Source organism: Pleurodeles waltl, chromosome 5 (assembly GCF_031143425.1).
Source record: "Pleurodeles waltl isolate 20211129_DDA chromosome 5, aPleWal1.hap1.20221129, whole genome shotgun sequence".
In the NCBI taxonomy this organism is placed as follows: domain Eukaryota; kingdom Metazoa; phylum Chordata; class Amphibia; order Caudata; family Salamandridae; genus Pleurodeles; species Pleurodeles waltl.
In genome coordinates, this window is record NC_090444.1 from 523,820,180 (window position 1) to 523,841,903 (window position 21,724).

Consider the following 21,724-nt stretch of genomic DNA (forward strand, 5'->3'; position numbering starts at 1 on the left):
CCATGGCCACAATGAGTACGTGTACAAAAGAGAGACACAAACGGAAAAATAAGTTTGGTCACTGTCAAACATATCAGCAATCATGCAATTATCCATGTAACACGGGCAAGGTCTGCAAGTCCGTAACTGTTCCACAGAGGGACAAACGTAAAGCATTTACCAATGATAACTAAGGATTTTTTAAAGGCAAGCTCGCAAACGAGTGACAGTGATGGGCGTGCAGTGGGCACGGTTAAAAGCCCACAATACTTACAACAGGTGAAAGCGCTTGCGTGCTCGACCTAAAAATGGGCTTTCACAACTACTGAAATATATTTTGAAATGTTTGCACAGTTGACTTACTGTGAAATTAAAGACTGTATGGTGTCAGGTTTTTCCTAATAAACAACATTTAAATAACACTTTTTACAGCAGGTCAGAGAAGTTCACCTTACAAAGTCCTGGAACTCTGTAGTGAGAAGGGGAATTCATTGCAAGACAAAGTGACTTTTACCCTTGTCCCTCAACACTGAGAAAATGTGACAACACAACAAGATTTAAGGAGGTTTTTATTGCTCCTTTACTTTCTGACTGAACAGAACACCTGTTGATTGTCATCTCGCCAGAAGGGGCGAGGAGGTCCTAAAAATAGCTTGACCTGATCAAAAATGACTCGCCATAGCGAGTGGTCGAGTACATTTTTCGAGGCCTGTAAAGGCATCCCAAAGTCGTCTCAGCTAAGTAGTGCTGTGTAGTTTTGCGTGCAGATTGTTGTCATCACCTCCAACAGTGCACAATATGTTCCATCACTTGTCAAAAGAGCTTGGGGTTGTTGCTTTCCAGTATGAGAGTACTGTCTTGATAATCAAGAAGAGGAGGAGGGCCACCAGAAGCGAAGAGTGTCCATTGAGTTTTGAAGAACTGGAATTAACGTATATGCCCAAGGCAGACATTAAAGAATCAGTTTCTATTGTTACCCCAGAAATCTCTTGTATTAGTTCTTATATCCTCATCCACAGCAAGCATGCCATCATGCAGTTAAAAATGCATATGCTGAAGGTCCCCTTTCTCTCTCGCCAGCATGTGTCATGACCTCCTAGACCAAGTTTATGTAGTCTAGAGAGAGTCCAATATGTTCTGTAAATGGACCAGGACCTTGATTGTGCGTGATTTTTGCAGAAAAAGGAGATCGCCAAATATTTTGCCACATTCTGTCTGTGATTCCGTGGAGCGTGCCGATTGTACATGGGATTCCCATTTTCCGGTAAACAATGTCAGTGAATATCCATTAGGTGTGTCTAGGAACTTGTATTTACACAATGCTTTGTGACACCACCTTACAGTAGTCCCAGGTGATTCGGAGGGTGTGGAGACTTCAATTTACCCATTACACCTTTTAGACTCAAAAATTTATAGAAGCCTATATTGGGTAGGTCGAATTTCAGTTGCAGAGTTGAGAATGGGTTAGGGTTTGTTCTTGATCGCAAATCATTTATGGAGTTTATACCTTTCTTTGCCCATGATTCCCAGAGTATCATTTTTCCCTCTAATTAAATTGTGCAGTTGTGCCAGGGGGAGGCCAAGGTGGAAACATGTAGGCGATGTTATAAGCGTTTGTTGAGCAATAAGAGAGATACAACAGTGTCCATTATTATAGTTCTACAGTGTTCCAGCAGGAGTTTTGATAACTTGTGTATTATGAGGATGGAGCTAAGAGGTAAGGGATTAGTTAGTTGGGATTCTGTGGTAAGCCAAGGGGACGGAGGAATGGGGGAGGACAAGTCTTGTGTCCGGAAAACCACAAGCACTACATTATGAGGAATGCCCTTTGGTAGCAGAGATAGTCCATAAGGTTCATTCACCCAGAAGACTTGTTCCTCTTCAGATTCTCGGTATTCCATAGGAATTCTGATATCGATTTATCTATTGATTTAAAGAAAGGGGGCGGAGAGGGTTCCTGGAAGCATACTCGCAATAAGGTTGATCAGAGGGTCTGTCATCTTCTTAAGTATTCACACGCCCCCCATCAAGTGATGTTGTTCAGGGACCAGGTATTAAGAAGGTCTTTTATTTTGGAGAGCATTTTTTGTTCATTAATAGTGATGAATTGTTTAAGATCGGAACAAAACCATACACCCAGGTATTTAATGGCATCCGGTTGCCATTTTAGACCGTGATCACCCATTACAGCTGGCGTACAGTGAACGTTTAGTGTGAATACTTCTGTCATGATGATTGAAATAGCTTGTGTGGCGGCTTCGGTAAATAGGAGTACATGGTCGGCATAAGCTGTCCCCACTTGTCTGTCGAAGGAAAATTTGATACCTGTGAAATCTGGATTGTCTCTGAAAGCAGAGATTAAAGGTTTGATGACGACCAGCAAAAGAAAGAAGGGATGGCAGTGGGCAGCCTTGGTGGGTTCCTTGGGGAATGTGAAGGACTGAGATAGGTAGCCGTTGACCCTGACTCTCGATGTAGGGTTTGAACATAAGACCATAACTGTGCGGATGAAGGCATCACAAAATGGTATCTGTGAAGTGTGGACTGCAGGAAAGGACAGGAGACCTTGTCAAAGGCCTTTTCTGCATCTAGTGCAAGGGCCACTTTAGGTGTGTCAGTTAATCTTCTCTAAGACATGGCAGATTGTCCAATGCAAGCCTTAATTTGAGGAATCCACCTTGTGAATTACCCATCGGATTCTTCATGACAGATTCCAGTCTACAGGCTGCAATCTTAGCGTAATAAAATCAATGTTAATGAGGGAAACCAGTCTGTAGTTCTTGACCTTTAGATGGTCCTTCAATTCTTTTGGAATTACTACGATTGTAGCCTCAGTGGCCAAGCCAGCAATGCATCCCAAGGAGGCATATTGGTAAAGGACTGCATAGAGGGGACCTATCAGGGGCGGCACCTCTGTTTGGGAAGAGGAGCGTCTCCCTCCCCCCCCACCAGCAGCAGCAGCAGCTGGCAAACTTCTACACTACAACGATAATAAACTATGGGGGTCATTACAACCTCGGCGGTCTTTTAAAAAGACCGCCGAGGCTGCGGGAGTCAGAATACCGCCATTGCCGGCGGTATTCCTGGCTCCCTATTATGACTTTTCCGCTGGCCCAGCGGAAAAGTCACATCAACATTGCTGCCGGCTCGTAATAGAGCCAGCGGCAATGCTGATGTGCAGCGGGTGCAGTAGCACACGTCGCACTTTTCACTGCCCGAAATTTGGGCAGTGAAATGCGCGACGGGGCTATGCCTGGGGGCCCCTGCACTGCCCATGCCGAGTGCATGGGCAGTGCAGGGGCCCCCAGGGGCACCCCAAATCCCCTTTCCGCCAGCCTTTCAATGGCGGTGTTTACCGCCACGGACAGGCTGGCGGTCGGGGACTCACCGCTGCCCTGGGGATTATGACCGCCAGGCAGAAGCCTGGCGGTATAGTGGAGGGGCGGTCGGTATGGCCGTGGCTATTGCGCCACGGTCATAATAGCTGGCGTAACACCGCCAGCCTGTTGGTGGTGTTACCGCCAACTTACCGCCGGCCGCCAGGGTCGTAATGACCCCCTATGTTTATTATCGTTGTAGTGTAGAAGGGGTCGGGCCACAGGCCATGATGAGCACAATGGGGGAGTGCTCAGCATTCCTCTTCAGTACGCATGTATGTTTGCCCAGCAGTTTCAGGCCTGCCAAACATACATGCGCACTAAGCTCTGTGCAACCCGGCCACGCAGTGCCGTGTTAGAGAGAGCAGGCAGACTCTCCCAGTCTGCCTAGGAGCACCCTGGCTGGGCGCTCCGACCAATCCGAATGCTGCTGTCATGCATGACAGCAGTGTTCAGATTGGCCACAGGGCAGGCTGGGAGCCCCTGCCTGCGGCAAAGGAAAGAGGAGCTGCGCGATGGTGGCGGGGCATTCAGGTACGTTTGTTTTTTTTCCCCACCCTTCCTCGCGCGCCGCCCCGCCACACCCCTCGGGCCGCTACTGGGACCTGTCATTTTGCTGGCAAATATTTTATAAATTTGGCTGAGTAGCTATCTGGGCCAGGTCTTTCCCGAACTTCAGAGTGTGGGTAGCTGATTTTATTTTATCCTTAGTGATGGGTTTATTGATGACAAAGGTATCTTGGTGTGAGATTTTTGGGAGGCTACAGGTGTCAAAGTATCCTTTGATTGTTGATATGGAGGCGAGTTCATTGAAGTTGTAGAGATTCACATAAAATGACTTAAAGGTGTCAAGGATACCTTGTGTTACTGAGGTAACCACTCCCTCGGAATTCCTTATGGCTGATATGAGGGTTTTATTTTTTGCATATTTTAACTAGTTAGCTAGAGTTTCCACGGCTCTGTTGTTATTGCAGAGCCTGTCAGCATTTGCTTCATCAATCCATGTCAGTGCTCGCTGACTAAGAATTTGGTTATATTCATATTGTACAGAGAGGAGTTTAGTTAAGACAGATGAACCTTTAATGTGTCTGAGTTGCATGTATACTGTCTTAATCTCCACCTCCAGTTTCTTGAGATGGTTAGAGATAGCTTTGTTTTTTTAGGGACATGAGGTGGATCCTAGTGCCTCTCAGGTTTCCTATGATGGCGGCCCATCTTGTGGTTGGAGATGTGTCATCCTGAAGGTTTTCCACGAAGAAGTGGTCGATGGTCTTTGCAATCTCAGCTCTATTATTAGGGTCATCTAATAGGTTATCATTTAAGTGCCATTGCTGTGGTGGGGAGGTAGAGTCACTAAGGGTTAATTGAAGAGACAAACACATGTGATCAGAGATCTCTATCAGTTCGATTTTCTGGTAGTGGGACAGATGGAGTAGAGAATTACTCACCATATTATAATTTATCTTGGAAAAGGATTGATGAGGTGATGAATAAAAGTGTAGACAATCCTAGCAGGGTTATATAGATTCCAGATGTCTACTAAGTCATTGTTTCTACAACAGATTTTAATTTATAGATGTATGTGCTGAATTTCTGTCCTGGTTACCATCATTGGAAGGTTGAAGTCTCCACCCAGAATTACACCTAGGTTGTCTAGAGGGTCAAAGAGTTGTTTATCTAGGTCCTTCCAGAAGATTACCGATTTGTCGTTTGGCGCATAAATATTAACAATGAAGAATTCTAGATCCCTTTTAGAGATGAGCCCTTCTGCCTTATTGGTCATGAGTGTGTGATATGACAGACATGCCAGATTTGTTTTATATAGGTGTGACCACACCATTCTTTTTTGTGGGACAGGAGACCTGGTCATCTTGGCAGTCCATGAGCCTTAGAATTTCTCGTTGTGAATAGATTTTAGGTGGGTCTTCCGTAAGAGGATAATATCCCCTCTTAATTTGTTGCAGTAATTTGTTGCACTCTACATTTTACTGGTTGATTAAGTCCCTTTGTGATTAATGAGGGTATGTTTAAAGGAAGAGTCATTGTGAGTAAGTGGGATATCTTGGAGTGATGGGGAGGTCTCTTGGAGGTTTTCAGATTTGTGACCGTGAGTGAAGCTACTTATTTGAATGTATTTTTTTATATAATATGGCATATATGCTCTGGGATTCTAAATGGTGTGCAGCTGGGGCATAATTTGTGTATTGGGGTGGTGAAAATCGAGGGACCACCCATGTAGCCAAATGGAGGAGCAGAGAAACCAGCGAGGAGGGAAGATAGAGTAGAGACAGACTAACAGGACATTCAATCAAAATGGAACAGAAACCCAACCTGTACCCACCCTCCACTCATCCCTTGAAATGCACATAAGGCATATTTCCCCAACCCCTAATCAAAGTGGGGCTTTATGGGCCACAAGCTGGCCTGTCCCAGACCAACTGGGTAACTACCCAATCCTGCAGGTCGACTGATATGGTTAAAAAAACATATATTAAGAAATGAAAACGTACCATAGGACACAAGTAACTTTGTGGCCAGTAAACTACAGTGAACGCCCCGTAAAGAAGAACATCCATGGCCTGCCCCGTAATAAATCACCAGGAATGGACAGTCTGCCCATTGAGTACCATGACTGTTTTTCGGCTCATTTAGCTCCGAGGCTCGCTGCCATGTACAACCAGGCACTTGACACAGGGACATTTCCCCCCACACTCAGGGATTCCCTCATAACCGCCCTACTAAAACCTGGGAGAGAGCAAATCGTCCCATCGCCCCAAAGCAATCTTAGGAGCTGATTATGGGATCTTAGGGAAAATACTTGCAGAATGTTAAATTCAAGTGTTGCCTCACCTTGTACACCCAGATCAAAATGGATTTGTCCCCCACCGTAACACCTTCAACAACCTCCAGGACCTCTTTCTTGTGATGGCTAAGGCATTGTTACAGTAGTTCCCACACACCGTAGCCCTAATGCTCAACCCGGATAAGATATTTGATTCGCTGTCCTTCCAAGCCTCTACAAAGGTAGGCATAGGAAACCGGCTGCTTGCATGCACGAAACTGCTCTACGGTAGTGAAGGGTCCAGCAACTGTTTTGGCCCCTTAATCACTGCTCCCTTTCAGATTGGCAGGGGTACCAGCTAGGGTTGTCCCCTCTTCCCTGTCTTATTTGCCATGTCTATGGAGCCCCTCACTGATCGCCTCAGGGCGAAGGGTGAATGCTAAGTAATTTCATTGGGGGGGGGGAATCCATGCAGCATCACTTGCAGCATCATTTGCTGGAAGTTGGTGGTTTTCATTGCTGATGATTAAGCTGGAGCCAAAGTGGGAGTCGGGAAGGGTTTTGGAATTGTAGGTGTTCGTAAAGTGAAAAAAAGAGAGTCCTCTTTCTGTTATTTATCCCAGGAAGGGGTGTGAGAGATAAGTTTGCAATTGCTCAACTTGGCAGTGCTTTTCTCAGGCATGTTTTAGAGGTGGCAGAATTGCTTGTGCTTGATGCACTGGATGCTAAATAATGCACCAAAATGTGTATGATGAGGGCTTTGATGATTAAGGATGGAAGGATGTATTCTAAAACGATGATGGCCTTGAGGGAATGCTTTTATGTCTGTATTCAAGGAGTAGGCATTGGGAGATGTTCCATTCGTAGATTTTCAAGAGGAGATCTGTATAAGAGTGTACCTAGTCATTGCCCCAAAGACATTTTAAGGTGAAATGAGGAAAAAAATATATGTATGCCATTAACATGTGAATGTATGCCAAATATGGCAACACAGGTGTTGCAGCTTTAAAATTGTAAGGTCAAAACATATCACTGGAAAAAAATTAAACCCCCTGTTCTTTTGTTTTGCAGTCCCTAACGAATTTAACACGTTTGGTCACCTTTGTTTTTTTTCCTTCTCATGAATACAATCCAAAGTTGGAAAATTATGGTGAAAAGTTGGCAGATTTGTTAGCCACTACATGGAAAATTAGAGTACGCGAGACAGTTGAATCACACCTATTCATTTAATAATGAATGTTTAACTTTGTACATTTATACTGCAGATTGCCAGTAAGTATTTATAGTTAGAACTTTGTTTCCATAGGAAAATAGTTTTTAGTTTTTCCAGTATCTTTAGCGCCGCTTGACGAATCTTCATGAACTGTTCAAACCTGGTTTGCCACTCACTTCAACTGCTGTTTGGAATGTTTGAGGTGATTCATCGAGCAGGAGCCAAGAAAAACAGGACAGTCCAAAACACATTTTCCCATAGGGATTTTAGACACAACTATAGCCTGAACCGCTGGACAGAATTACGCCAAATTTGACAGAAAACTCGATCTTGGCCCAGAAAGATCTCTTTTTGTAATTTGGTGTAAATCTGTTCAGTAGTTTTGGAGTTATTAAAAGAAAAAAAAAATTATATCTAGAGACGTGGAGGGTCCGCAGATTCGACAGATCTCATGACAAGATCAGATAGGCTGCCACTACGCCCCTACTTCAAGAAGGATGTGGTGGCAGCCATCTTAGGACTTGCCTGAGTACCAAGAACAAAAATGCAAGAAAAATCCATAAGGGGTCAGGTTAGGAATACCCTAACCCACCAGGCCACCAGAATGTTGTTGCAGATCACGGCAAAAAAAAAAAAACACAAGCTTGGCTTACCCTGTTTGTTTTTCTTACACCCCCAGGTTGGGCAGGTCCGCAGGGGGGAGGAATTACATATCTTTGGGGAAGGCGGGTGCGTGTTGCCCTCCTTCTCTTGGCTGAATTTGGCACCAGGGACCTCATCCACCGGGGCCCAGACAGTATCAAAAGGGGGGGGGGGGGGGAGGGGCTGCGCTGCCCCTCCCCTAGCCGATTTTGGACCCAGGGTCCCCATGCTCTGTGGCCTGGCCTTATAAATAGTTGGAAGTGGGGTATGCAGACCCCACCCCCAGGTGGATTTTGACCCTCCGGAGACCCTATCCTCTGGCGCACGCCCACAGGTTACCAGGGTGGTGGAGGACACAGCCCTCCTTCTTTGGCTGATTATGGCCTGGGGGCCCCACCCCCGGGGCCCGACCGCAATTAGAAAGAGGAGGTGGCCGTGCGGCACTGCTCCTGGAGCCTTTAATGGCCTTGGGGAGCCCACCATCCAGGGCTGGCTCCTGCTATGTCCTGGGGTGCCCACCCCTGGGACATATCGATTTCCCTACCCGCACTGGCCAAAATTGGCCTGGGGAGGAGGGCCACCCCCCCCCCTCTGCCCTCTAGTAATTGGCCAGGCCCCGGGAGATGGGGTCCCTAGGGCCAAATCGGCCCAGGTGGGGGGGAGGTGTTTGCCCTCTACCCCCTTAGAAATATGGAGGGCCCCGGGGGATAGGGTCCTCTGGGCCAAAATGGCCTTGGGAGGAGTGCTGTGTGCTCTCTTTCCCCCTCTTTACAGTATAGTTGGGCCCCGGGGGATGGGGTCCCTGGGGCTGAAATGGGGCCAGGGAGGGTGCTGCATGCCCCCACCCACCATAACTCCAGTTGTGGGCTCCAGGGAATGGAATCCCCAGGGCCACAAATGGCCCAGAGAAGGGGCCATGTACCACCTTCCCTAATCCACTGGGCCCCGGGTGGGGTGGGTTCCTCGGAGCTAAAATCAGCCCATAACTTGAACACCAAAGTGCAATGTTCATGATCTCACTTTTGATGTGGCAGATGCAATTTCAACTGGCATAAATGATCTTTAGATGAGATTATGTATTGCAATGCGATTAATACTATTAATGTGACAACTATGATATAGTATTATTTATTGATTTTGGGTGTGTGCTGTTATTTAAGGAGGGTCTGCTCTTATGTGCGGTTATTTAATGATATAACTATTGTGAGGCCATAATTGCATTCGGTGTGCAGCCATTGGTAAAACAACTGACCAGTGGTGGCCAACCTACTCAGTGTATGACCAAAGGCAGCCAAGCAGGTGATGGACCCTTTTATTTTTTTAATATTATTATTATTATTATCATCATTATAATATTTGGTATGGCTCTTAACTACTTAGAGACTCGTTCATAACGCCACACTTGCTGACTATTGCCCAGGTGTGTACTATATAATATGTGGGTGAAAAAGAAAACTGTTTGCATTGTCCAAGTACATTTTTAAATGCCCTCAATCTCTGTTTCAGGTGCTGCAGGCTGAAAAACAGGCAGGAATTAACACAAGCCTGTCAAGAGGATCATATCATCCAGCAACAATCTTTATGAGCCGCCAAATGTCAGACAGCTCAAGCATTGAACGTTTCAGCATAGAGCGCAAATCTTCCCAACCCACAAAGAGCTTTTCAATTTATGACCCAAATTCATGCAGACAGGCAGCAGAGAGCAGTAGCATGACAGACAGATGTGTAATACAAACTAATGGTGATATGCAGTGCTTAAATAAGTCTGACAAAATAGATGGGAAGACATCCCTCCAGATTAGGAAAACTACATCTATCACATCAAGCATATCATCTGAGCACGAGCTAACTCACAGCGCAGACCTAGAAAGTGTTACAAGTAATAGAAGTCATTCAATGGAAGATGAGCAATCTGCTAAACTTGGCAGCCAGTTACATGAGAGATTAAGTCCGGAGAACAGAAACAAGGATTTAAAATATTACAATCTTAGCAGCAAAGTTGAAAAGGTGTTGGCACATGAAAAGCCAGTCATTAATGAAGAAAGATTTGAACCGAGCCATCCTGAATTATTTCCTGGGATGCAGAATTCCTTCAATGAACGACCATCTGATAAACCTGAGGCCGGGGAAGGTATGAGAAATGTGTAGAGAGCTTATATTCACTTTCTAGAATGTTATTTACATTACTATAAACTCTGTGAACATAACTGTGCCGATTTATGAATTGCAGTTTGTAACAAAGCCATGAAAGATCTCTTGGATTCCTTATCCTCACGTTACCACCATGTTGAACTGTTTTCGAGGAAAGACCGTGATTTTCAAATACATTAAGTAGATGTGGAATGGGGCATACACTGTGTTTGCATGCATCTGCTAGTTGATGGAGTGTGGATCCTTAGACATGTATCATAATGTGTCGGTCGAAAACTGATGTATTATTTTAATTCTTCGCATTTTAGTGTTTCCGCACAGTGCTTGCACTGTGAAATCTCTTGTAATTAAAAAAAAGAAATCCTAAAAGGGGCTTACAGCCTGCCGAATACTTACCTTTACTTACCATTCGTTGATTCTTGATTTCAACATCGCTCTAATTTACACGCTTCTGATTGGTCAGAACGTTGTCTGCTTTCACTTTGCACATCTTCCTACTCTGCTTTGCCTGTCCAGCCGTGGAGCTTGGACCAAGTACAGCCTAATGACCAGTGCCTTTCCACTGGCTACTCACTCTGAAGGTACTTTTTTAAATTTTTTATATCAAGCACTCTATAGGAGAGCATTTACAGGCCGTCTTCTGTCCTCCACTGCTTTCAACCTGAATTATCCCCAATTCCACTTTTATGATAAGACTTGAGGGCACAGGCTGCCACAAATTGCTGTCAAATAATTTTTATTCATGGTGACTAGAATGAGTCAGAAAAGTAATCAAAGAACTGCTTTTCCCATTGGCTCGAAGGTTTGACAAGGAACTGCATCTAACTTCTGTTCGACAGTCAGAAACCCTCGCTACCTTCTGCCCAGTGTGTGCCTGTATCTGCCAGTGTGCCCCCTTCCTGGATGAGCATGGGTCCCTATAAATTACTACTGGTGCTGTGGCTCTCGCTTAACCAAGCCTGTGTCAGTTTTTGGCCCATCTGCTGCCTGACACTTGACTGCTGAAGTAATAAAGTCTTACCCCGTCTTCGCCGCCCTCCACGCCCCAAAATCTGACAAAAGCAGTAAATACCAGGCTCGTTGGGTACCCAACTAATGGGCTGTGGCTGTTTGCACCAGCTCTCTATCTACAATAGCTCGATAGCTGCTTGCAGATATTGCATTTTATATCAGAAAGGGGATTGATATTGCATTAACTGTATTTAACACCGGTGATCAGAAACAGAGAGGCTTCTGGTGCTGACTGGAGAGACTTGAGTGCCAGTGCTTGGGCTGAATGTGTGAACGTTTTAACCCGTTAAGTGTGGGCGTCGGCCACTGGCCGACGCCCGCACTACCTCCCTGGTGCGGGTCACGATCAGTGGCCGACACCAGGGAGGGGGGTTAGAAAATCCAAGGATTTTTTAAAAAAAATTCACAGTACCCGGGAGACACAGAAGCTTTTCCATGTCTCCCCCCGCCCCTTTCTGATGAGGTGCGCTGACGTCACATTGTTGTTTTCCCCTTTGTAGCAGGAAGCGGCTGTGAGGCTGCTTCCTGCTCTGATGGGGAAAACGGCCCCAAACGGCCTTCCCCACATTCGGGAAGGCCTCGTATGAAAGGGGAGACTCTCCCCTTTTATACGAGGCCTTCCTGAACGCGTTTCCTGGCCCTCGATCGATCGAGGGCCAGGAAACGCCACTAGACACCAGGGATTTCACTTAGGGGGGGTCGGCCCCCTTGAAAAACGTTTTATGTAAATAGCTGAGTACATTAGTAAAGTGAGACATTTCCTGCGCTAAAATGCAAATGAAATGTATGTGTGAGATGGGGGGGGGCTATGGAGAGATGAAAGGCACTTTTGCTGGCTGGTAATGAGGGAATCCGAGGAGGAGGACATGGGAAGCACCAATAATGATTGTTGGACTGGGCGCAGGAGGTGCTAAATACTGTGATGAATAGTATGTGACAAGGTGTTTTTTGAGTGTCTTGAAAGAACGTGCTGATTGAGGGACGAAGCGTAGGTAAGGTGGCCTCTACTGTTGCACGTATCAGACACACACCAGCAATTTTGAGACTGTCTACGTAGGCTAGTGTTTTAGAGCAACAGTTTAGCTGATAGCAGAGATGGCATCTTGAAGGATGACTGCTGCTGAGGCCGTCACTCAGGTTATAGAGGACAGCTCTGACATAGGATCAGAGACTGGGACAGCATATACTGAGACAGAATCTGAGGAATAGGACAATGGCGCAGACTCTGGGAGTGATTTTTCAGTCGGAGAAGTGCCATTGGATAACTCCTCTTCCAGTAAATTATGAGGGAGGTGATGAGGACAGTCCTGCTGTCCTTTCGCAAGCACAGTCTGCAACGGGGCAATAATGGGTTAGCCCAACCCAGAGAGCAGGTAAATGCGGCGGCAAGCACAGAGAGAGAGTGCTCTCTTGGGAGCTCCCCAATTTAGTTCAGCCCCAAATTCCACTGCCCAAATCGTATTATGGAGACATCAGAATTATCTATCACAAAACAAACTGGTTTTGTAAGGTAGGCACCTGTGTTTTTGTTCCTGGGTTCGGTGGCCAGATAGGGAAACATACTAAACCCAAACATTTCTGGAAACTAGACATCCAGGGGAGTCCACAGAGGTGTGACTTGTGCGGATTCCCCAAAGTTTTCTTACCCAGAATACCCTGCAAAGCTGAAATGATAAATAAGAACTCAATTTATCTTGCATTTCTCTCACACAAACTACAGGAATATGCTGGGATCCACAAAATTCCTACCACCCAGTGATTCCTAACCTGTCCTGATAAAAACACTACCCCACTTGAGTGCCTATACCTAGTGCCTGCGTCAGGAATGGATCACCCCAGGGTCAACAGTTGCCTCATGTAAGGACCAACATTGACCGTTGTGTGATCTATTCCTGTTGCGGGCACTAGGCCTACCCACACAAGTGAGGTACCATTTGTATCGGGAGACTTGGGGGAACGCTGGGTGGAAGGAAATTTGTGGATCCTCTCACATTCCAGAACTTTTCTGTCACCGTAATGTGGGGAAAAAGTGTTTATTTGGCCACATTTTGAGGTTTGAAAATGATTCTGGGAGACAGAACCTGGTGATAGCCCCACAAGTCACCCCATCCTGGATTCCCCTAGATGTCTAGTTTTTAGAAATGTACAGGTGAAGTGAAATGAACAGGTAAAGTTCTGGAATCTTAAGGGGAGCCACAAACCTCCTTCCACCCAGCATCCCCTGCAGGAGTCCAGGGAGGTGTGGCATGTGTAGATCCCCCAACATTTCCTTATCCATAATCCCCTGCAGCCCTCAAATTTAGCAAAAAAAACCTCACATTTTCCTCACATTTCTGTGTGGGATCAGCACGCTGGCACACATTTCCTACCACCCTGCGTTCCCATCGGTCTTCTGATTAAAAAAGGGCCAAAAACGTGTAAAGATTGAGGGGATTTCTCAGCGAGTTGATAAGCACAATTTTTTAATACGTTTTTAGGCTGACTCTTCTTTGGGCACCCACACAAGTGAGATATCAGTTTACTTTGGAGACCGAGGGGAATGCCAGGTGGTATGAAATGTGTGATGGTGCGGTGATCCTACACAGAAATGTGAGGAAAATTAGATTTTTTTTTTCCCCTCTAAATTTAGGGTTTGCAGGGGATTCTGGGTAGGAAAACATTGTGGGATCCACGTAAGCCACACCTCTCTGGACTCCACTGAGTGTCTCATTTAAAAAAATGTCTGCGTTTGGTAGGTTTCCCTAGCTGGCTGCCGAGCCCGGGACCAAAAACACAGGTGCCCCCCTTGCAAAAAACAGGTAGTTTTGTAAAAGATCATTCTGAAGTGTCCACGTTGTGTTTTAGGCCCTTCCCTGTCACAGGTATTAGACCCACCCAAACAAGTGAGGTACAGTTTTTATCAGGAGACCGGGGGGAACGCTGGATGGTAGGAAGTTTCTGGTTTATTTCTGTTTCTGGAAGAATATGGCACAGAAATGCAAGGAAAATGTGTGATTTTAGTCACATTTTGAAGTATGCAGGGTAAGAAACTTGTTAGGATCCATAAGAGGCATACCACTCTGTACTCCCCGGGTGTCTAGTTTTCGAATATAGCAAAAGTTGGTAGATTTTCCCTAAACAAGAAGCAAACAAGCTGCAAAGTCTCTCACTTCTGTGATGTTCCAAACACTCAAATTGTGTAAAATACACCATTAGGTTTTGTTGAAAAGACCCCTCTTCCACCAACCTAGTTTGTGGCATGCTTCATCATTGGGGTCCCACTTGAGACACCTAGCATGTCAGGTGTGTGTTTTGATGCCTGCTTACAGCGGAGTGTTTTTTTTTTTTTTCTTAAAAACAGACATACTGGTTGGATTTGGCACGAAGGTGAGTAATGATTCAATAGATCAAATTTTATCAACAAAAGATTTCACAAAAATAAAATGCACTGTTAATAACTGAAAGGCCAAAAACCTAACTGAACCAATGACTCCCGGCTCGTGAGCTGTAAAGCCATGACAAGGCTCCAACCGCTTTACAGGCTGTTCACACCCCTTTCATTCATGACACACACAAGATCATTCCCACCACTAGCCAAGGGCCCAGCACATTACAACACTCACAACAACAGACAGCGCCATTCAAGGGCCCATCACTTTCATACGCCCACATGCCTGACACAGCAATCACACCAGCTGACAGTGCGTGGACTGGCGTTTGGCTAGCAGTGTGTTGTAGTGACCAGCAGCAAGTCATTACTCACCCCTCTTGCCAAGTGCCAGCTCTCACACACTGCCAGCCAAGCACCAATCCACACACACACCACCAGCCAAGCACCAGTCCACGTCCACCACCAGCCAAGCACCAGCTCATTCACACAGTCATCCTAATACCAATCCATGCACACCGCCAGCCAAGCACCACTCTAAGCACACCGTCAGCCAAGCACCACTGTAAGTACATCCCCAGCCAAGCACCACTCTAAGCACACCGCCAGCCAAGCGCGACTCCATGCACACTGCCAGCCAAGCGCCACTCCATGCACACTGCCAGTCCAGCGCCACTCCATGCACACTGCCAGTCAAGCGCCAATCCACACACACCGCCAGCCAAGTGCCAGTCCACACACACTGCCAGCCAAGCACCAGTCCACGCACACCGCCATCACATTTGTTTATATAAAAAAGAAAAAACAAACCAACTGGAAACAGATACAAAACTATAACTACAAACACAACAGCTCTAACTAAATAAATCACACTAATGCCAAGTAGTAAAGCTGTACAAAAAATATAAAATGATACAGACCAGTCAGTTTACTTTTACTCTCATGGTTGCAACCGAAAACTCCATTGCATGTGTTACAATCTAAAACATGTGGGCACACGCAGCCCAGACTTAGAAGGACGATTGGAGCAGTGCATACAACTCTTCTTCCGGATACCTCTTCGGGCACAGACTGTACATTTTTTCAGCGGGAAAGTCTTTTTTGGGCGTGGGAGGAATGTGATCAGGAAAGTGATGATCTTTCAGTCTAGCTATATCCTCCACCACTGCTTATCTGGGAAATCTTGCCTGTTCCACTAAAACAAGGCTGCCTATCACAGACTCCTGAAACTTAACAAATGTCATCTTTGACTCTGGAGAACAGTCCTTGAATGCAACAAAAGCATTTAAGGTTGCTAAGTGGAACAGATGGATAGTCATCTTCTTATACCAAACATACGCCTTATGAACAGCAGTGTAAGGTTCCAATCTCTGATCTACTCTATCTACAGCACCCATGTGCTTATTGCAGTCGACAATGCACACAGTTTTGCGCACTATAGCAACCTGACCCCAAACAGTCAAAGGTGAAGTACTTTCATCAGGGATGATAGTCAGCATATAGACAGCACTCCTGTGTGCAAATTTCCCTGCTAGCAGTTCAGCATTTTGCAGGGCACTGCACTGTCCTCTCTCAAGTTTTGTTTTATACACAATCTCCCTTGGATAACCTTTACGTTAGAGCGGACTGTGCTACAAGCAACAGTGTCCACTATAGAACAATTCCCTGGACGATTGAACACCAGTGTAGAAGTTATCTAGGTACAAATGGTGACCTTTGTTAAATAGTTGTTTACCAAGTTCCCACACAATTTTCTCACTAATTCCAAAAGTGGACAGACAACCAGGGGTGTCAATCGTGGAATCCCTACCAGTGTAGATCCTGAATTTTTAGACATATCCTGTACTACTCTCAGACAGCATATACATCTTAATTCCATAACGTGCCCTCTTTCTAGGAAAATACTGCCTAAAAACCAGAAGGCCCTTGAACAGGCCCAAAGTCTCGTCCGCAGCCGTTTCTTTCCTTGGAACGTAGATCTCTGAAAAAGAGCTCTAGAGTGGGTCCCAAGCCTGGCACTGTTGTCCCTCAAAAACTGTGCAGCATACAAGTAAGTCTGCTCAATAATCTCACCCACAAATTTATCGTCCATAAACAACTCAAAGAAATTTATAGGCAAAACGTTTTCAGGATTCACTGTACACCCTGGGAGAGCAGTAAAGACAGGCAACACCGGCTGCACCATGTTTGGGGCAACCCAGAGTTCCGGCCTTCCAATGGGAAGCCTTTCAGCCCCAGGCTGCTGCACTACATCAGTGTCCTCCTCTAAAACAGGCAATGCATCCACACTAAGAATGGCTTAATCATCAGATGATTTCTCTCGGACAGAAAATTCACTGCCAGAATCTTGTATTTCCTCCTCTACTTCAGATGCAGAGTCATTCTCATAATCATGGTCAGAAAAACACTCAAAAAAAGCATACCAACAACCTGTTGAGCGGTCATCCTGCGTCTAGCCATGATCCTTCCTAATAAAAGTAACTAGACAAATATGTCAACAACAACAAACCCTGTGTAAAATAAGTAATAAGCAAAGTGTGGCTTTATCACAAAGACCTATATACTCAAAAACGATACCACTCACGTGCCTGAGACAGCTAGACTCACCAGCACCTACTCTCCCCAGACACAGTAAGCACCAATGATATCCTACTAAAAAGGAAAAACAAAATAAAATTACACATAAGACAGCACATTTCTGCCTTTGCGCCGATTAACCGTATGCTCAGCCAGACTGGTGCGAAATTCTCTCTACTATATCCGGCCAAACTAAAAGTCCAGCATGAGGGGAAGCTGCTTTTCTTCACCGACCCGAAGCTGGCGGACAAATTTGCCAAGATGGTGCCTAGGCGGATGGAGGTTTCTGGCCCGGTTGGTTCTGGGTCTGAACGTGCAGCTCTGAGTGAGAATGACTGATTGGTATCCACCGTAGGCCATGGCTATGCTACAATTCCTCGGGAGGGGGCCTATGAGACGTGTTTTTTGCATTCCTGGCCGCTCGGATGTGCTGTTTGTTTGTAAGGCCCTTTGCCCTCCCTTCCCCTGTCCTTTTGGACAGTGGGATGGGTGGCCTGGCTCTCGCTCTTTGGATGAGTCCTTCTTCTACTTCATTCAATATAAATAGGTTTTTTGTTGATTGAGGATGGGGCTGTTAATGTTAGGTTACTTTCTTCTCTGTGTCCTTCTTCTCCTTCTTTTTTCTGACTTGATTGCTTCTGGCGGGCAGTGTGAGGTTTGGTGGATGTTCTACTCTCTTGATGGGTGGCTGCGATGGAGACGAGAAGTGTGACAACAGTTTGTTGTCTGACTTGGAATGTGTGTGGATTTAGTGATGGCCGAAAGGTGCGCCCTGTGTCTGCTTATGCTAAACATCATGATATTGATATATGTATGCTGCAGGAGACACATCTAGTGGCGTCCACGCAGGGTAGGCTGAAGGTTGGCTGGGTTGGTGAATATCATTGCTTGGTGTATTCGCGCTATGCTTGTGGGGTGGCAATACTGTTGCGAAGGAGGTTGCAGTGGGGTACTCAGAAAGTAATCGCTGAGCCCGGCGGCAGATACGTCCTGCTGGGCGGCATGTTACTCGATAGAGCTTGTAGGCTGGTCTCCGTTTATGGTACCAATACCGATGACCCTGGGTTCTTTCGTGAGCTCTGGAGATTGGTGGAGTCGCTGGGCAGCGGTGCAGTGATTTGGGGTGGGGATTTCAATGTGATCTTGGATTCTGCAGTGGACCGCGAGAGTGCGGCCAGGGTGCAGCATGTTGCGGCGGCCAAAGTTCTGTCTGCGGTGATGGATGAGGGTGCTTTGGTGGATTTGTGGAGGATAAAGCATGGCTCTGCAAGGGAGGGCTTGTGTGTTAATTATGTTCACAATAGCTGGTCCCGCATTGATCGTTGGCTGGGCACCAGAGCCGTGGAGCTCTGGACGCAGTCGGTGGATCATATGGCGCGCACGTTGTCAGATCACTCGCTGGTTAAGTTAATATTGGCGGTGCCATGCGGGCTAGAGCGCTCTTTCCTGTGGCGGCTGCCTCATAGGACGCTTCGGGATCAGGCCTCCGTGAGGAGGTACGTGAGGCCATTGTACACTTCTTTGCCGAGAACATCGGATCCGTGAGCTTGGCGGGCATCGTATGGGAGGCGTTCAAGGCAGTGATTCGTGGAGTGTGTATTTCGAGCCAGCACGGTGTGCTGAGGGCGCTACGCCAGGAATTGGCAGACCTGGAGGAGAGGATAGCTGCATTGGAGCGACGCTTGATGTTGGAGTGGTCAGGTGCGGCACTGGCGGAGCTGAGAGGGGCTGTGTCCTTATATGAGGAGGCCTCTCTTCGGGAGATTTGTTTTTTGGGGAGGTACGCCAGGGCGCGGCGTTATGGAGAGGGCAGGGCGCACATTGGCGAGCGTGCTGCGCAGGCCATGGGCCAGCAATTATGTGACTGAAATCAACAGTGCGACTGTGAACGTGTTGCTGGGTCAAAGGGTGTTATGCAGGTTTTTACTGAGTTCTCCACAAATTTGTATGCAGCACCTTCCATGTTGGACCGGGATGTGGCTCAGTCTTACTTTTCAGAGATTGCTCTGCTTTGGTTTGATGACGCTCACCGCTCTTATTTTGATGCTCCTTTTTCTGTTGAAGAGGTCGCTGCTGCGATCCGCAGTTTCCCTGGAGACAAGTCCCCGGGACTGGATGAACTGACTCCTGCGTTTTATAAGGAGTACTCGGACATTCTTGCTCCCCACCTCTTGGAGGTGTATGCAGAGTCTATGGAGGCTGGGCATTTGCCCGCCTCACTTTGGGAGGCTTTGATTGTAACGATACTCAAACACTGCAAGGATCCGTATTGCTGTGACTCGTATCGCCCCCTCTCCATGATCAACATAGACTATAAAATCTTGGCCAAAATGATTGCAGCGCGACTACAGCCGCTGCTCCCGAAGTTGGTATTGCCGGACCAGTCCGGGTTTGTACCTGGCAGGTCCACCTCTCACAACTTGCGTACATTTTTTACTGTCGTGAGCTCTATGGAGCCCGCCGCGGATGCGGCGGCGGTGTTTCTGGACGCTACCAAGGCTTTCGACTCGCTGGCTTGGGAGTACCTGTTCGCTCTGCTTGCTAGAGTTGGGTTGAGTGGGCGCTTTATAAAATTGGTTCGCTTGCTATATTCCGCCCCCACGGCCAGACTCTGCTTGAATGGGAGTGTTTCGGATCCCTTCCCGGTGGCTCGGGGGACTCGGCAGTGGTGCCCTCTGTCCCCGTTACTCTTTGCTGTGGCAATGGAACCTCTTGCGGCGTGGCTAAGACAACATCATAATGACGGGACTGCCGTTCCGTCAGTGGCCTATATTGATTTCTATGTACGCTGATGATATCGCCTTGTACTTTCACGAGCCGCGGAAGAACTTGGACATTTTGCTGGATGAAATAAAGCATTTTGGCTCCTTTTCCGGGATCGGGATTAACTGGTCCAAATCAGTGGTGATGCCCTTGTCTTCGGGGGTGGTGGACTTTCCTTCCCGGTACCCAATCGTTGGTCGAGAGACCCAGTACGTTATCTGGGGGTTTGGCTGAGTTGTGACATGGAGACGCTATGGCGGGCCAACTATGGGAAGGCTATATCGTGGTTGGAGGATAAAGTCGAGGCGTGGCGCTCGTTACCGCTTTCGCTTATTGGACGTATCGCTATTGGTAAAATGGTGGAGCTGCCTACATTTCTGTATCTGTTTGTTAACCTTCCTCTTCTCCTCTCCATGGCTTTCCTGTGGCATCTTCGCTCTGCTTTGGTTCGCTTGGTATGGGCCGGTAAGCAGCCTAGAATTGCATGGGAGAAGCTGATGTTACCTTTTGAACTGGGTGGGCTTGCTGCTCCGGACTTGGAGCTTTATTATTACTGCGCGCAGGCGCACTTTGCGTATTATTGGCTGCGCCCGATTCGGTACTTCGAACCTTGCGCCTGAGAGTGACGCGGTGTGACCGGATGGTTTGTCCCGAATACTTGGGAATCCCTCCAGGCCTAGAATGCGAAGAGTGGACACCGTCGCGTGTACTGCACGCGCTTGGACTGCTTTGTTGTATCGCTCTCGGGTAAGCACGCCTTTCGCTCCCTCGCTGCATGTTATCTCAGTTGCGGACACTGTGATGTTTCGGGTTGTAGGATTAAGTGATTTTTTACGTGATGCAAACTTATCTGTGCTGGGTGATTGGTTTGTTGATGGTCGGCTGATCTCACCTGGGGAGGCGCTAGACGATGTGCGTGCCGCTGTTCTGCACCGGCTGTATGTGTTGCGCGTCCGTGCTATGCTGCGAGCTCGTTTCTTTGGCCCCGCTGGGACCGCATTGGAGTGCCGCGCTTTGGAGGTACTGTGCTGCAGGCTCATTACTAAATTGTATAATTGTGTGCAGAATCAGCAGGGTGGCGCTGGAGCGTCTGCTAGAGTGCGCTGGGAGATGGAGATTGGGGAGCCCATATCTGAGGAGGTGTGGCAGGGATGCTGTGTGCACATGAGAGCTCTATCTCCTAATTACAGGCTACGTTTAATTCATTTCATGTTTTTGCACTGCCTTTGTAACACCCCACGGGGTCTATATGCCATGGGCCTGCGTGCTGACGCGCAGTGCGAGCGTAGCCGTGCTCCTGATGCTGGATTTCTACATCTTGCGTGGGAATGCACTGAAGTTCATGCCTACTGGATGGAGGTCTTGCACGCAGTTGTGGAGATGACCGGTTTGGAGTTGCCCCTCTCTCCCCGGCTGGCGCTTCTTGGATGTGTGGAAGCTGTGCGGCTGCCTCATAGGCGTCTGATAGGTTTGCTCCTTTTGTTGGCTAAGCGCAGTGTTGCGATGTGTTGGGGTAAAGGTCGGACCCCCCGTTTGGCAGACTGGCTCCGTGATGCCTCCTTCTGTCAAGAGCAATTGATGCTCTTCTGGGAACTAACCCCCGAGGACTCACGGCCAAAGGATATATGGGCTCTGCTGCGTTCCTATCTGGAAACTTTATAGTGCTGCTATGTCAGTGATATATGTTTGCTTACGCGCTAGGCGGCCTCGATTGCCATTGTTCCAATTGAGATGTGATCCCACTGCGTAGCTGTCTTGCTTGCTGGTGCTCCTCCCTTCCTCTCTGTCCGCCTTCCTCTTTCCTTCTGTTCTTCTGTTGATTTACTTAAGGCTCTGTTGGCCTATGAACGTTCTGCTTTGTG

At 47.1% G+C, this 21,724-nt stretch overlaps 1 protein-coding gene across 1 annotated transcript in view; it reads left to right on the forward strand.

Annotated features, from left to right (window-relative positions):
* The window catches only part of KIZ (kizuna centrosomal protein), a 737,711-nt gene that overhangs the window by 191,549 nt on the left and 524,438 nt on the right, over window positions 1-21,724 (forward strand). The window contains exon 5 of the mRNA XM_069236553.1: window positions 9,500-10,124. Coding sequence (XP_069092654.1) covers window positions 9,500-10,124 — 625 coding nt within the window. The remainder of the gene's footprint in view (window positions 1-9,499; window positions 10,125-21,724) is intronic.